Genomic DNA, 17,735 nt, shown 5'->3' with positions numbered 1-17,735 from the left:
TTACTGAACTCTTTTAAGTTGTGTTTGTATATGTATGGAACTGTTAAAACTGTTGTTGGGTTGAGGGGGATTGTTGGTGGTTGTATGGGTGCTGGAGAGGGGACGATTGGAGCTCTGTAGAGCATCAATGGTGTCGATTTGGATTTCTGCAGTATGATGAAATGGTGAATTGTTGATATGGGTAGCTAGGGTTTTTCTCCTTGAACCAAACCGCTGGGTTTGTTTTAATTAGGGATGGCCGGTGGTGGCTGTTATGGTGGTCGGTGGTGGCTGGAGAAAAGGAGTGAAGGAGATGAACAGTAGCCAAAAACGATTTTGGGCTTGGGCCAAAATCGTGGGCTTATATCTTTCTATTTTTGTTTTTTTAAAATTTGACTTTTAAGTTAGACTTTGGGCCTTTGACTTTGGGCTTTTGGGTTAGAGGAGTTTGGGGTTGGTTGACTGCTGTTGACCCTTGGCGGGTTGACTCTGACTTTGACCAGAGTTGACTTTTGACTATGGGTGACTTTGACTAGTTGACCCAATTTGACCTTTTAACTCGGATTATGATTTGGGTTATTAAGATAGGTCTAGGGCTATTAGCATACTTGACTTTAGGCTAAGACCTCTATATATACGTGTGTTTGGGTATTAACTACTATGTGATTTTGCAGTATTTTATGATACGCAACGTTATGACACTTAGACATCCATAAAACTAATAACGCGTAAACCAAAATTAATTTAATCAAGATACTCATTCGTCCTCTGAAATAATATATGTAATAAAGTTCAATAATGCGTAAACAAAATGTACTGCACTCTTTTAGAACTTTCCACGCCTCAAGTTTTGGAAATTGAGTTTTATGACTGTTGATGTCATATGTTAGGTGGGCATTTATTGAATGTGCCATAAATAGCCCGTTAGCGTTATATAGGGGTATTCATTGAATGTGTCATGAATGACCCGGGTATTCATTGAATGTGCCATGAATGACCAGATTGTTTGGACTGCCCTAGAGAGGAACTAAGGTATTCACCTTGCGGGTTAGTTGTATTCTTTGATTATCGCGAGTGTTTGGGTTACTTTTGAATACATAGGATATCTACATATGTTATATGCAAGTTCTAACTTTCTTTTGCGGGGAGGGTAGGACTTAATAACATTTTGTCGCGAGAACGCGGTCCTACCCTTTATACAAAGAATGGATATCTCCAGCGTTTTAATTTCGGTATTTAGATATTAAAACGAGGTATTAGAATGAGTTAAGATAATATAAGTTTTGCTTGGGAAAAACTATGCCGGTTGAGATGACGGAACTACCTGTCTTCCAAGCTGAGAATGATTAGGTTATGATAGATTTAAAGTGTTAATTGGATAAGTAAAGTTTGAAATGTTTATATGTATTTAGTCTACTCATACCAGCAAATTCCATTTTTGCTGACCCATGTTTGTTTTGTTTTGGCAACGTGGGTGTGTTCTTGGGAACATAGGTGGAAGGCGGGAACCGGCGTGTGATTAGGGATTCTCGCTTTGAGCAGTCACGGGAGTTTAGTTTATTAGGTCCGATCTTTTGGGAGGATGTAATAACGTAGGTTACATTTTTAGTATGACATGAGAATACGATGTTGAGGACCTGTTATTCTTAGAATGTTATATTGATGATTTTTTATGGAAGATAGACTTGTATAAAGTAATAAAGAGAATTTTTGGAGATTGAATTTGTGGTTAAGATTGTTTATGATGTGGGTTTTAGGTTTTGACATGTGTTGTATCCACCCCGTCATAGCCTGGGTTTTTAGACAATTGAACCAAGTGATGTTTGAGATATTTATATTTCAAATATTCATTTTTTTTTTATTATTTAGAAATTCGGGCTGTGACACGTATGCACATGTCTACTTACTAGTAAAAGGATGTAATCTCCTATATTCTAGATATCAATAAGATTACTTCTTCTCCTCTAATATTCTGGCTCTCTTATTCTATATTGTACAACACTATACACTTTTTTGCCAATTTCTAAGATTTCGTATAAAATTTCACATTGTTTTAGAAGATTTTAATAGGTTCAAATGATATAATAGTATACTTTGAGTAACATATACTTAAAGATATGTGGACCTTACACTATTCACTATATATTTCCAATGAAGAAGAACCTAAACGATTAAAATATGTTGTTTTCCTCCCTAAAGCCTGTTAGAAACTACAACAAACCATCTTCATCATCTTCAAAAGAGCCCATTTTTCAATAATTCTTCATTATTTTTCCTAAATAAAACCAAAATAAGTAAATAAATAAATAATTCATAGAAATTGAGCAAAAAACATAAACCACCTAACTTAGTTTATCAAGAAATTATAACAATGATAATTATCAAGAAAAACAACAAATGATTATAAAAGAAGAAAACTCACTTCATGAGCCCTCACAATATATTGCATATAATTTTTATCTAAGAATCTGATGGTGACATCCGGTCCATACTTATTGGCACCCGGTTTTGACAAAAGTTATCCCACAAAGTGACTTGGGCTGGTCCGACCATAAGACATCGTGTAACAAACCCTCCTCCGGTATACAAATTGGTCTTTCGATATCCTTTAAGTCAAAAGGAGAATCCATATCTCTAGAAAGCCCACCGTGTACACAGAATACGGCTTTGTTTAATAACGCTACTAAGGGTAGACAATCAAATACATTGTTGATCTGTTTATAGACGAGTTTGGTAGACCGATTGTCACACTCTTGATTAAATCTGTAAATCTCATTCATTACTATATCCTTGTGGTTCCCTCTCAAGAGATATACTTTGTCATTACTTATTCGATAACATGTATTATTGGTATTTCGGACCCATTATTAGTGTGCTCGTCTTCCAATACTAAACTGAGAATGTTCAATGCCATAAATTGCGCTTGTCTTGCTTGTAATGCAATATCCCAACTATCTGCAATTAAGTGTCAAGCTCTACGCTATCTTTGTATCGGTTTTGGAACTAGACAATCATCAGCAAGTTCAACATGGACAAAATGACATCCATGTACGAAAGCGGTACCCAACAATTTCTTTACTCTCTCAGGATTTGCTTGGGTTCTCAGTGGCAAGATAAGATAGCAGTACGTACTTCCTAAATGTACGTGGACGACATTAAATCTCGAAGCAAATAAATATCCAGTAAAGGGCATGCTCATCCACTTACCAGGGGGTGCCCAACCACATTCGATCATGGAAAATTGTAGGTTTCACAAACCTAACCTCACTGTGAGTGTACAATGTACAGTATAGGGGGGGGGGGGGTGGGTTGTCATTAAGTTTTTGTAACAACTCATTTCTCACCCACGACCACTCTTCCTGACTTTTTTTTTCCAGTGCAATGCACATTACTCTATACCCGCAATTGCCATCACCCACAGGGTCATCCACTTTAACAATATATTTGTGCAGTTCTTCTAGAATATCCAAAACCTAATGTTTCGGCCCCCTCAGGATGCCAATGTCTAACTTTTGAGGTGATTTTTGAGAAGAGTTATTCCGTGGTGTGGTTATTTTAGGTGGTAAGGGTGATTTTTAAGAAGAGTTGTTTCGTGGTGTGGTTGTTTTAAGTGGTAAAGGTGATTTTTGAGAAGAGTTCTTTCGTGGTGTGGTTTTTTTGGTAGCAAATGTGGTTTTGGAGAAGACTTCTCTGCAGGTGGGTTTGGAGTATCGTATTTCGATGGTGTGGGTGTTTTATGAGAAGGCTTGGAATTTGGCGTAGATTCTGATTGTTGTGACGAGACCCACTCTTCATGCTCACGTTGAGAATGTTCCAAACTAGATGGATCTCGCTTTGAAGACTTCTCATCTTCAGTTTGAAGCTTTCTCTTACAGCTACCCTTAGGCCGACCTTTGGTTTTTGCCTCCTCCTGAGGCGGTTCTAGCCATGTACTTTCTGGAATGGCAATCTCTATAAGTTTCCTAACCATAACCTTATGCTCTTCTTCAGAAGCCATTTCATACCTTTTATGGAACATATTCACCGAAGGTCTACAATCGGGACCAACACCTACAGACACATTTGGAGAAGCAGACAAAGTTTTCCAAAAGGGATTGATAGCACTCAAAGATATGGACCGCTCTTGCTTTTGAAGTTCTATAATTTCGTGAGCACATGGCAATCCATGGTTGGTGCGCAAATAACACCCACAAATGAACTCAGAGTCTTTAACAACATCCATTACGCGGGTATTTAATTCTTCAAAAAGCAAGTCCAAACATTTTATAGAGACCAGGTTTCTGAGTTCACGAAATAACGGAATTTTGTGGCGGTGCTGAGTTAGAATCAGACTCCTCTCAAAAGTACCTCTAATCTCGGACATTTGAATCTCTAAAATCGGGTGATACAAGTAATACATACCTAGAAAATCATGTCTGTTTGTGTTTCCTAGAACATTTTTCACCTGAGCATGAGACCCTTCGACTCTATTGGTCGTTGTACTCCCAAATTGAATGTGTTGGTCTGTCTAACAACATACGAATCGATCTTTGTAAGGCCACCAAGTCTCTCGCAAATAACTAACAAAATTGGAGTACTAAACCCTATAGTGTTTTTCCAAAGCAGCAAATCTACGGTTGAAGATATCCTCAATCCTCGATTTCATTACAGTGTTCCACGAGAACTGGCCTTTCTCTACAAGTTTTGTGGTTGGAAAAAAATCAAGGCATTTCTGAAGGACACTCGTAGCGATATGCCATCTACAGAGATGCTTGTGTGCATCAGGGAACACAGTATCAACGACACGCATCAAGGCCAACTCCCTATTAGACATGATCACGGATGACCTTTCGTCACCCAGCAAGCCGTTAAACTGCCGCAAAGCCCACTCATAGTCTATTGTTGTTTCAGACCGAAGCAACACTTGACAGACTGTGAAAAACTTCCAGGTTGAAATCAACCCCACAAACTATACAAAAGGCCACCGATACCTATTGGTTTTGTAGGTGGCGTCTATGATGATAACTTTTGGAAAAGTCTGAGCCAACTTAACACCCTGGCCTCTAGATGGGCTCATAGCAATCCCGTTATCTCATCCGTATTCGTATCTTCTCTCACCTCCTCGAAATAATGGTTTTTTTGCTAACATCTCACGTAATCTCTGCATTTGCATGCGACCGTTCATATCTAATGTAACACCCGTATTTAAAATACGTATTTTTCTATTTATGAATTAATTAAATTATTTATTTAAAAATAGGCTGGATTGGATTTGAGATTTGTGGGCCTGGTTTTTGGGCCCGAGTCTGTTTTGGGCTTGGGTTTCAGACCCAAGTATATAAACACATTGTTCTTTAGAATAGGGTTCTAAGAAAAATAAAATAATAAAAATGGAGGCTCGAGCGTTGGAGCGCGATGACTCGGACTTGGAGAAATTCGTGGAGCTTGGGATTAAGGTGAGTAGCTATTTTGCTATTTCACCGGATTTATAGTTTACGATATATCGATTATATCTTGTCTAATGTTTTTTTATACTGCTCATTGTCTTGTTTTTATTCGACGTCGTGTTGTCGAGTTGTTAAAACTCTAATGAAACTCGGATTTGATATAGAACTGTCGAAACTCTGTTGAGGCTAGGAAATCCACATTTGAACTGTCCAAGCTTTATGGGCGCTAATGGCGTCGCCCAAAACAGTAACGAAATCCTATTGGCTTGTTGAATTTTCTTTACTTGTTGTGATATGGATATATTGTTTTGAACCTGTATAATAGGTATACTGTGTTGTTTCGAGTTGTTGGTTTGATGTCGGGGCTGTTGAAGCTCTGTCCGAGCTTGGAGAAATCGTTAATGGCAGCTCAAAATCGAATTTCATTTTATTTGGTTGATTGGTTTGTTGGCTGGAGGCAGATGGAATTGTGGTTGGATTAAGTTGTTGGTGATGGGGGTCGTGTAGGGTGTGTGGGGGCGGTAGATGGGAGCTGTCGAAGCTCTGTTAATGGCGGCTTGCCCAAACCCTGCATAAAAGCGGTTTGAACGGTTTTAGTTGATATGGTTGGTTGTGGATGTTGGTTTGAGTGTTGTAGAGTGGTGGGGTCATTTGAAAGCTTGTAGCGACCATTAATGGCGCGGGAATTGTTTCCCGGATCTAGTTTTGGAGAATATGGGGGTTTAAGAGTTGGGGTTTTAGCTTTTAGTAAAAAGTGGTAGGGGTTGTCGCGGGGTTCAAAACCGTGGGCTTGGAATGGGTGGATTAGTGGTGGCTGGTGGTGGTCGATTTTGGCAGGCGGTGGGCTGGAGAAGATGAACGATGCCGATTTGGGCTTTGGGCCTTGGGCCAAAGCCTTTTGGTTTTGTTTGGGCCAGACCAATTTGGCTTAGTCTATGGGCTAGTTCATTTGTTGTTGGGCCCGATTTTATTTTGGTTTTGGTTGGGGCCTAGCTTGTTTAGTTGGTTGGGCCGAAATCCAATTTTCTGTTTTGGGCCGATATTAATCTTTTGAGTTGGGCTGGTTCTATTTCTTGTTGGGGGCCAGTTTTAATTGCTTTTCTTTGGACCAGTTTCAAGTTAGTTTTGGGGCCGGTCCATATAACTTAAAATATATCTAATTGGGTTTTTAAATGTTTAGACTTTTCGGGTTAAGGTTTGGGGCTTGGTGGGTTGGGTCCGAACCATTACCTTGGTCATGAGCCCATGAGCCATGCACATTGACCTTAGCCATGAACCATGGCTATGACCCTGAACCTGTTGAACATAGAAACGACAGTTTGACTTTGACTTTGACCGTTGAATGTTGACTTTGATATTTGACCGTTGACTTTGACCTTTGACCGTTTACTGTGGAATGTTGACTTTTTACAGTTTTTCACATATTTAAGAATATGGACAAATATAATAATAAAATATTGTCGAAGATTATATAACGTTGTTTGTCATTATCTAATTAAGATTTGACGTAAGTAGTGTGTAAATCATATATATATATATTGGGCTTTGATTGTGGACTGTGGACTTTTTAATTGTGCTGCATTTTATGTTGTAAATTGTATAAATTTGGTGGTCATTATCTAATTAAGATTTGACGTTGATATTGTGACATTATATAATATATTGGGATATATATATAATGCAATATGTTTGGGAGAAATAAATGTATAAACACTCCATTATTATATATGTGAGATGCTACTATGAGGTAGTATAAGATTGGTGAATATTTGCCTAAGGGATTGTGGCTTAGTGCAATAATATATTGGCACGTGAAAGAATGAAAATGGTTATGAGATATATTCGAGATATTTCTAAATATTGTGGCTTAGTGCAATAATGTATTTGACATGCACGTGATATAGTGAAATGATAATGTATGACACCTGAATAAATTACGTAACGAAAATCCTAGAACCTGACTACCACAACTCATGTGATTTGCCTTGTGTGGGCGTATGTGATATGATTGGCCCTTGTGTAGGGTGTATATATATGAGATGTTGATTGACCCATGTGTTGGGCAATCGTAGCCGAATAGTGGCTTGATTATTTCGTTCGCAAATATTGGAACGAGACGCGCGATATTTTATGCCGAATAGTGGCAGTACTTGCATAATGGCTTCCGTGTGAGGGTTACTTGGTGTGTGGCATCCCACTCAGGGTAGTTACGCACGGAGTGGTACATTATGTAAGGGGAGACATGTGGATGTACATGTTCGGCGTTGGGTAGCGATTGTGGTAGCCAGGGAAACTAGGTAAGACATAGATACGACGTGAATTTTAGGGACACACAAAGAAAGCCTTAATTAATATAATTATGGTAATATGTTGGTTAATGATATATCGTTAGATAGATGATTGTATATGCTTGGCTGGTTATAGTTTAGTTAGAACCTAAGGCGCCTCGTGGAGGAACTAAATACCTTTTTTATTATGCGTATGGTTTGTTGTGTGGTTAGTGGGAAGTTAAGGCGCCTCAGTGGAGGAACTACCTGCCTTAATTATTATACTTAAGGATGTTGTATTAGTTGTTGAAACTTAAGGCACTTCGGTGGAGGAACTAACTACCTTATGAATTGTGTATATATATGTATAATATATGTTGTATTTTAGGGCTACTCACACCAGCATTTTTATAATGCTGACCCGATTTGCATGTTTGCTTATCGGGTGTGTTCATTAAATGAACATAGTTGATAACTCTTGACAGGTTTAGTGTTGACGAAGATTGGTTACTGCTTGTGGTTTGTGTTAGCGTCCCATTTCAAGATAGGCTTTGTTTTCCTTTGAGGTGATATAGTTTTTCAGTTGAGACAAAGTTATTTGTATTTTCATTTGTTAATTTTTGTAATGAAGAGGACTTTTGTTTAAGTTAAAATTTTTATTGGTTTTTAATTATCTGCATATTTAAACTGTTTATGGGTTTTTGGAAGTGGAGAGTGCGTCACACCTCGGAGATCGAAGAGTCGGAGACAAATAATGTTTTTCCGAATTCTGTCGAAATTCAGGGTGTGACATCTAACGTCCTCACCTTGTGCATCGCATTATAAACTTGATATATGCTGGATAAGTTTTCGGGATACCTATTTCTGATGGACTTCAAAACTTCTTTAGGCTTAATTGAATTTTGAGTCATCTCTGACAAGTACTCGAATTGTGGAACGGTCAGCCGAGTAGCAAATGCATATCCTTCAAGGGTCTTCGCCAATGGATGGTTGTGAATACCATTAACAACTACAATTTTCCAACTATCCACAGTGCCGCGTTAGAAACAACATCTTAACTTAAATGGACATCCACATTTTACTGTTCCCGTATTTATCTTATTAGCCTTATCTTGACCTTCCTTTTTGTGTGAACGATATATACCCGAACTCTCACAAGTTAAATCCAGCCTTGGTACTCGGTTCCTATTAGCATACTGCGACTTCCCAATTACCACAACCACATTACATTAATGTTTTCCCCGAGCAGTTGCCCAACCAATTACGTCATTACGTATATGAAATACCTAAAGATATGAAAGAAAATAACAATCAATACACTAATATAATTTTATTTAGAAAATAAAAACAAATAAAATCAATACCTAATATGTACCTCGATCATCTGTAGTAAATATTTTTGTTGTATCTATTAAAAGCGGTTGAACATCATCCACGTCATTTGAGTTTCCAGGGTTTTCGGAACCCCGCAAAAGATCCTGCATGAAGAACAATTGTTAAGTGATGTATTATACAAATTGTTTTTTATACAATTTTATTAGAATTGTAATTATGTACGTCATCGATTTGGTGAAATTTCATTTCATTTTAATATTTTTTTTCTCATTCGATGTGACTAGGTCGTTTGGGACTCACCCAATTCGATGTGGTCATATCGTTTATACTGAAGTTAATCGATGTAGCTGAGTCGTTTGGGACTCAAGCTATCGATGTGACCGAATCGTTCGAGATGCCCAATTTCGATGTGGTGGGGTCGTTGGGGACTCGGATAAAACACGCAAAATCAAAAAATCAAGCTAGGTTTACCTTATGTCCTCGAGTATTTCTTCTTATCTCCGTATTATATTCGGCTTCACTTCCCATTGCAACTTCTTCATTTTAAATATTTTCCCTCATTTTGTCATCTTCCATTCCTCTATCTTTTTCATTTTCTCTCATGTGTTCATTAAATGGTTCGTCTTCGTGTTCTAAAAAGTTCGGGTCTTCCATTTTATTGTTTCGAAGTTCCTCCACTTATGGTTTCCTCCACTTAGGGTATAGTTTAGGGATTAGGGATTATGAATGAGTGAGAAGAAGAAGAAAAAAACTAAACAGGTTGCCTCCAGGTTATTTGTATTTAGTTGAGGGGTGTCCAACACAAATTAAATTTTTTTTTGTCAATGAACTGTTTTTTTGGGGTCCGCCCAACACAAAATGGGTTGTGCCCATAACGAATACCTAAAAATAACCCCCCTACATCAAGTTAACCTCTTGCCAACGTGTTTAGCCTTTCTCACTTAGTAAGGATAGCTCCATGGTTAGATGCAACTGAAAGTTTGATTCTCTCCAAGTGTATTCTCTCGAAGTGTGAGAGATCAAACAATAAGTGGTACATCTTCTACAAGACTGGAACTGAGCCACCTTTTTTAAATAATTTGGCGTTTCACTTTAAGTGGCACCCTAAATTTTGATTCTCTCCACCTTTAATATATATATAAAAGGGAACAGATGTAATTCAAAAACCTCATTTACATCAATCTTTTAATCCAAAAAAATTGACTTGGGACTTGAAAGTACCAATTTCGATCAGGAACTTATTAACTGACGTGACATAATCCAAGTTACGACTACAATTCATCAACTCTCTTCCCTCTTAACGGTTAAAGTTGTTCCTGATGGGTTCATGGGTTGATGTTTAGCATTAAGCGAGATTGGGAGGTGCATTCAGTCGCTCACAACTCACAAGCTTGTTCGTAGTAGACCAAGAAGTTGAAATCAGCCTTGAACAAGTTGAAAGGGGAAGTTGGGATGCAATTTCTTGTGCGCCATGGCTTTCAGCGGGCCGGCCTTTCGCAATGTGACACCCAACTTCTCTCTCTTGTCCATATTTTCTGGTGTAATACCATTTTCAAACGAATGAATCAATTAACCTATTTCAAAACTCCATTCATTACGCCTGCATATGTGGTGGCTTTGCTATATCACGTTATTCAAGTATTTTTTTTGGGCCAGCTACTTGCTTTAGTTCAGTAGAGTACACCATAAATTGGTTTGGTGCAATCGGTAGCTGCTAAAGGCGAAAAAGATAGGCTGAATCACGTAGAGAGAAGAGAAAGGGTGAAACTGGTTCTAACTGGTTTTTCGAATTTTTTGCGAGTTGGGTTTTGGGCTTGGGGGTGTGCTGGACCATATGTAGTGCCCAACACAAATGCAGACCTATATTTTTTTGGGTCTGCCCAGCACAATTGTGTGAGTGCCCAACACAGGAAGAAGTATCCGCCGTAAGATTGAGTTAAGGTCGGTCGCAAGTCGCAACCTGGCACTGGTTTCTAATTCTGGTCTTCAACTGAAATTAGTAATCCGTTTCCACTTGTTATTTGGAACCGTAATTTACAAGCAACCACCTGTATTTATTGCTTATATATACATCTCTTCACCCAAACAGCATTGCACGGTTCATTATATTCAACAATTCAAGACTTCAAGTACAAGATCTCACATTCTATAAAGTATAGTAGTAATCAACAATGGCATTTAAGAGGGGTGATTTAGTTGAAGTTCATAGCAAGGAAGAAGGCTACGTAGGGTCATACTATGCAGCAATCGTTGTTATGCGATTGGATCGTAACCAGTACGTGGTGGAATACAAGACATTAGTAACCGATGATGAAAAACATCAATTGCAAGAGATTGTGCATGCAAGTGAAATAAGGCCTACACCACCTGAAGTTAAAGTTTGTGATTTTCGTCCACTAGACAAAGTCGACGCTTATGATAACGAGGGTTGGTGGGTTGGAAGGATTGTTGGAAGGACTTCTAACCAATACCATGTTTATTTTCAGAGCTCTGATGAGAAGCTTGCTTACCCGGTTGACCGACTCAGGGTTCATCAAGAATGGAAGAATGGGATGTGGTCCTCATCTCTGATCAACGACAACAAGATTTGATTCTCGAGAATTCCAGTCATTGATTTTTTTGGTTTATGTTACACATTTACATTCTACATGTATGTTTCAACTTTTCAAGCTCATGGAGTCTAAAGGCTAATCAGCTAATGTTATTCGAGCATAGCTTGTAAACAGTATATGTCTTTTGTTAAATATATGAGTTAATTTTAGCTTTGTGGTAACTATTACTCTACGGGAATACTTATATGCTTTTGATTCTTCAATTTCTTGTTGGTTTTATTATGCAAATGTGGAAAACATGCGTGATCCCCAAGCAAATTAAAATTATGTTCTGAATACAGTAGCAGTATCAGACGATTTGTCCATAGGCTTTTATAAATATTTACTTCTGTAAAGTGTCAAAAGAAACAAATATACAATAACCGTTTGTTACAAACAACTAACCAATTATATGTAAAATCAACACTTCCCTTGTTTTTGGGACTAAAAAAAAATTCTGTAATTTACCTTTTTTTTCTTCTTGCAATTGAATGCAATACTTCTCTGCTTCTCTCTACATACATGTAACAATGTGGACTTAAGAATGCCCAATAGAGAGACAATCTGATTCATTAAGAATGCCCTCCATGCTTCTTGTCGTGGGTTCACCACCTTTAACAACAACTTTATTTTCAAATTTAAAGAATCTGAACTCTACAATTCCCAACTACACGTGGGAAGTCGAATTAATGGGTATTTGAATGAACTGATCCACTTATAATATACCTGATGCGGACATCAGTATGGTCAAGCCCATGGGCTGCGAGCTCACTAGTTTAGTTATTTTATTTTAGTTGTTGACACATGTCGTGTATCTATTGGTTTATAGTTTTTAGAATTAGTATAAATAATAGGCTTGTAATTAGGGTTGAGGAGAGTTGTGTTATTGAGAATATTTCAGAGAGAAATAAAGATTTGGTTTAGTTTTAGTTGTTTTGTTTAATTCAAGAGTAGATTTATTAAACTCAAGCTTCCGCCAGTTTAATCTACATCATTTGGTATCGGAGCACGAATCGTTCCCGAGTAAAATCCAATTTTTCTTTTTCGTATTCGTTTTTAATTTTATGTGTTACTGTTCACAAAACAATATTCATCGGGAACACTATTCACACATTACTAATCATCGCGTTACTGTTCATCCGAAAATCAATTTTTTGTCTTTGTCTTCTTTCAAGATCAAAGTTTTAATTTTTATGTCGTATATCAAGAAACCAGAGATGAAACACCTAGAAGAAAATTATCAGGGTTTGAATGCCAAGTTTGAAGCTATGCAAGAAGCCTTGAATCGCTTCTAGCACAACAACAAAATTCTAGGGTTTCTCCGTAGTTAGTTTACCTTTTAGTAGCCGATCCACGGTTCCACCATTAATAGCGCATTCTCAAAGTTTTCAGACATCGCCAATTTCTATGCCATTCGACTATTATCCAGATCTCTATCAGCAGTAGATGATGTATCAGGGTTATTCTCCTTATTACCAGTCTTGGAATCCTAGTCAGTATCAATCTGTGCCACATTATGCGCCTAACCCTAATTTGGGATATGCGCCTATACCAAGCTATCCTTAACAAGAATTTTCTAGGTAACAGACTGCTCCAGCGCCGCAGGGTCTTGAAGTAGTGGGTGCGCCTATTGTGACTACAGTACTCTTGCCTCCTACCTTGGTCACTACTATTGCACCTGCAGACACTACAGTAATTCTAGCACCCACAGATACTGTCTTGCTAGAACAGATTGCAGACCAGTACCAACCACTGCGTCCTTTTGATGTTCGGTCTGGTCACTCGACTCCTCACCCAGGTCTTACTGATATAGTTGCAACAGCAGGCCAGAAACGAGTTGAACAATGGCTCCAGCATGACCATCCAGTCGAGGTTCCTCCATTAGTTCGTGAACCTTTTAATCTTCCAGCTGTTATTCCTCCTCAGTGTGGGGGAAGACCTAATTCTGTGCTAAGTTTACCACAACTCCAACCATTGGAGCGATTTGTTTCCCATTAGAGACAACATGTTATTGTACAACTGCAAGTGCAACTTGTGGGCCAAAGATCGGACTACACGGTCTACCGCCAAAAATAGCATGCAGGAGGGTCCTTTTATTCAAATTAACCACTTGGGTGTTGGTTATGGCATGGCTCCTAGAGGACGTGGTCATGGCGGTGAAAATAGAGGTAGGGGTGGTCGGCCACCTCATACTCAGCGTGTTCCCCCTTGGCAAGCTAGGCAAGCTCAACTTCCTCCACCATCACTCAGGCGACATGCTAGTGATACTCTCTCTCTTTCTTCTGACAGTGATTCTTTAGACGACAGTGTGCCTATAACTGGTAATCGTGTACCTACTAATTTAAATATTGTTGATTGTTTAATTCGTTTGTTAGAAAAAAAAAATAATCATTGTGATATTAAGATTGATGTACCCGAGTTTGATGAGAAGATGGATGCTGATGTGTTTGTAGATTGGTTGACTCGAATTGAAAAGATTTTTGAATATAAGAGCATTTCGGGTGCCAAGCGTGTTCGACTGGTAGCTATAAAATTAGGGGGTTATGTGCAGGTATGGTGGGATGAATACCAAAGAGGTCGCACTGTTAAGGGCAAGAAATTGGTGCAGCGTTGGTCTAAGATGAAACGAGCATTGTGCAAAGAGTTTGTTCCTAATAATTATGAGCGTGATTTGTTTAATCGCCTACATAATTTGCGGCAAAACTTGTCTACTGTTCAAGAATATACTGAAGCTTTCAATCTGCTATGCACTCGCTTAAATATGACTGAGACCGAAGAATTCAAGATCCATAGATATGTCAATGGTTTACAGAAACGCATTCAAACTGATTTGTCCTTTGTTGATATTCAAACTATGGCAAATGCAGTTACTTATGCTAGAAACTCATAAGATCTCCACAAGTCGTCCAATTCATCATCATCTTCTGTTGGTCTATCACCTGTTAGTACTGCCTCTACTACAGTTCATCCTGTCAATGCATTTTCTGCATCTAGGAAGTGTTTTGAGTGTGGTGTTATTGGCCACATTGTCGCTAAATGCCAAAGAAAAAAAACGCATGCTTTTTTTAAGTATGAAGGAGGCGACGATATTGGAGAGGTTATTGAAGAACCACTTGACACTGTTCCAGATTTCCAGCATGAAGCGTTATCAATTTTTCCTGCTTCTAATGCACCATCATTGTAGTTTGTGGACAAATTCTTTCAACTTGGGGAGAGTGATGCAGACATCAGTATGGTCAAGCACATGGGCGGCAAACCCACTAGTTTAGTTATTTTATTTTAGTTGTTGACACATGTCATGTTCCTATTGGTTTATAGTTTTTAGGATTAGTATAAATAATAGGTTTATAATTAGGGTTGAGGGGAGTTGTGTTATTGAGAATATTTCAGAGAGAAATAAAGATTTGGTTTAGTTTTAGTTATTTTGTTTAATTCAAGAGTAGATTTGTTAAACTGAAGCTTCCGCCAGTTTAATCTACATCAATACCAGTCCGATCTCATTGGGTATCTCCATTTCCGCATCTGAGATTAGCAATAACATCAAGCCAGACGTCACAAATATTACAATTGTCACTCACTTTGTACACGAAACCACCGTTTTGCCAACTTGATACTGCCCCAGCCATTAGCTTTTAAAGTCGGACCGGCAAATGGCAATCCATAGTTCTGAAACGTCTTGATTTCGCCTCTTAGGCCTGCAGTCACTATTACCATGCCCCAAGCTGATCTCCCTTGCTTAATCTCATTAGAGAAGTCGAAACTGCCTTGAGATCTACGGCACTGCGTGGCCTGAAGCAATTTTTCCTCATGCCATGTTGCTGACATTTTATCAAATAAGTAGCCACTGTTTACATTGGAGAGGACACCATGCATTGGGCTAGCATGCCCATTGGACTCTTCAACCATCAAGGGTGTATTTTGGGCTCCAGGCACCTCGTCCTGGAGGTTACCAAATCCATTGTACTCCCATTTGCAACTATCTAGGATCCCTTCATTACCACCTACACCAGGCCAAGGAATGGCTACTGACACATCTTGACAGTGGAAATGCTCATAAGAGCTCGTGACAGTGACACCCTTGCTTCTGCTTGGCCTCGAATCACCTTCATGATTCCAAACATAGACATACGAGTCACCACTAGCACAGACAACATGCTTTCCGTTTGATGTAACGGAGGCCGAAATTTGACTGCTTGTGTTGCTAAATCCTGTCAAGAAATCGCACCAACATCGACAATGTTAGAACAAATTATTCGAATACGAAAATAAACAAATACATATTTAATGGGACTGAAAATTCAGGGTGGTCCAATTGGAAAAAATCAAAGCTAATTTGTAATTCATCTTAATTTTATGTTTTGCATCGTTATTTAACTCGAAACGGCATGCATGGTAAGTAAATTAACGGATACGATGTAAATATGCGACTCAAAAGTCTCAGACATAGGTTGATGTTCCGAGCTGACTAGAGTTCCTCAGAATTCTTCGTGGTCCATTGAGTTATCATTACGATACCTGGTATCTTTAACATTTTGAAGTTAAGTAGGGGACTCTATTTAGTAAATTCAGAGAAACTGGTACATCAAAAACACTACTCAAATAAGAATAGAAAGATCGATCTGTCAAAGAAATGCAAAGTTTATAAGTTATTGCGGGTCCGTAACTTCCTAATCCCAGAATTACTAAATCAATGAGTACTCAAAACTATGCGAGATAAAAGATATATCTATAATGCAATTGTGCTAACATGCTCTTTAGGATATGAGATCATAACGTTCTACAACCACCCATCATTGTGATGTTGTAACAACACTGATCTCTTTTTAGTTCTGGGCATTGTCAAATGGAAGGCGCAAGAAACAAATGGTATGAACTACGAAGTTCACAATTCGTGGACATAGAAAGGACCTTCAAATTATATTACGAATTGATGAGTTTGTAGCTCTCAATTCTAAGCTCATACATAAACTAATAAACAAATATGGTATTTCAGATTCTCAAAGCTAACAACAGAAATTTATGCCAAAAGCAATTTTGGAAATTCCCGAAACAAATTCTCATCTTCTCTTGACTTTTTAAAAAAAACGTTATTCTATCAAACCAGTTAAGCCTCAGTACAGGCGCTTGGCATAGTCCTCATAGAAAATATGAAGAATCATGTACAAGAAAGTCTCACTTCCCCATCCAGTAAGCTTAAAATATAAATGTTAACTCAACTAAAATTACTATTAACTAAACTAGTTTTAAAAGATTAGCACACATGTAAAGATATATCATATCAATACCAAACTAGAGGCTTAAGCGCCAAGTGTTCCCCTACCCCATGATACATTTTGTATTGATATAAGCCAACCCAAGTAATTCAAGATAGACGCATCCCTATAATTTTCGTTAATTGCAAAATAAAGAAATCAACTTTGAGACACATGCACCAAAAAAAAGAGAAATGTGTTCACTTCCACTGATACCTTTAAATTTGTGAACCAGATCAACACCATCAACAACCCGAATTCGTGAATCAGCAGACGTGATAAGCACTTCTGAGGAACTCCTAGGTATAAACTGTTTGTCAAAATTCATCAGATTCAGCAATCAAAACAAAAGGAAATCTCATCGCCTAAGATGAGGAGGTCTTTAGTAAAAACTAAAAATTGTAGTACATAAAAGGGTTAACTAGTATTACCCCCACTAGATGAGCCAATTAGGATTTTCCCCCTCCCCCCACTAGATGGGAAATTAGGGTCTCCCTCTAAATACACGATCAACTTAGTTTGACCATTAACTTTCAAGTCAAACAACTAAAAATTACACAAATGCCCTCATTGTTTTCAAAAAGAAAATATTCAATTTTAATTAGGTGGGGGCATTTATGTCATTTTCAGTTGTTTGACTTAAAAGTTAGCAGTCAAACCAAATTGACCGTGTGTTTAGGGGAGAAGCCCTAATTGGCTCATCTAGTGGGGAGAAACCCTAATTTTCCACTATGTTTAATACTAGTTAATCCATAAAATAAAGAATTTTAAAAGTAGACAGGACATTCTTACTGGAAAATAAAAAGAAACATAGTGAAGAGTAAACAGTGGTATGTGTTTTCGTAATACCTGAAACCGGTGATTTTCTTCAGATGTGATTTCTTT

The 17,735-nt window shown here is 38.1% G+C and overlaps 2 protein-coding genes across 2 annotated transcripts; one reads left to right on the top strand and one right to left on the bottom strand.

Annotated features, from left to right (window-relative positions):
* The first annotated feature begins 11,178 nt into the window (after window positions 1-11,178).
* On the top strand, window positions 11,179-11,598 carry LOC147505982 (protein AGENET DOMAIN (AGD)-CONTAINING P1-like). Its single transcript, XM_086605665.1, has one exon. The coding sequence runs from the start codon at window positions 11,179-11,181 to the stop codon at window positions 11,596-11,598; it is 420 nt and encodes a 139-aa protein (XP_086461791.1).
* Window positions 11,599-15,092: 3,494 nt separating this feature from the next.
* Window positions 15,093-17,231, bottom strand: LOC147505981 (uncharacterized). The gene is made up of 2 exons (XM_086604203.1): window positions 17,067-17,231; window positions 15,093-15,806 (listed from the first exon to the last, which is right to left on the bottom strand). The coding sequence occupies exons 1-2, from the start codon at window positions 17,176-17,178 to the stop codon at window positions 15,169-15,171; spliced, it is 750 nt and encodes a 249-aa protein (XP_086460329.1). The 5' UTR covers window positions 17,179-17,231; the 3' UTR covers window positions 15,093-15,168.
* Between the last annotated feature and the right edge of the window lie 504 nt (window positions 17,232-17,735).

Source organism: Coptis chinensis, chromosome 4 (assembly GCF_015680905.1).
Source record: "Coptis chinensis isolate HL-2020 chromosome 4, ASM1568090v1, whole genome shotgun sequence".
Lineage (NCBI taxonomy): Eukaryota > Viridiplantae > Streptophyta > Magnoliopsida > Ranunculales > Ranunculaceae > Coptis > Coptis chinensis.
Note: the sequence above shows the minus strand (reverse complement) of the source record. Positions and strands in the feature narration are given on the sequence as shown.

Bases quoted from the DNA above. Each gene is read 5' to 3' on its own strand.
- LOC147505982 (XM_086605665.1), top strand. From the start codon at position 11,179: ATGGCATTTAAGAGGGGTGATTTAGTTGAAGTTCATAGCAAGGAAGAA.
- LOC147505981 (XM_086604203.1), bottom strand. From the start codon at position 17,178: ATGAATTTTGACAAACAGTTTATACCTAGGAGTTCCTCAGAAGTGCTT. The intron at 15,807-17,066 runs GTATCAGTGGAA...ATTTCTTGACAG, and splicing joins TCTGGTTCACAAATTTAAAG to GATTTAGCAACACAAGCAGT.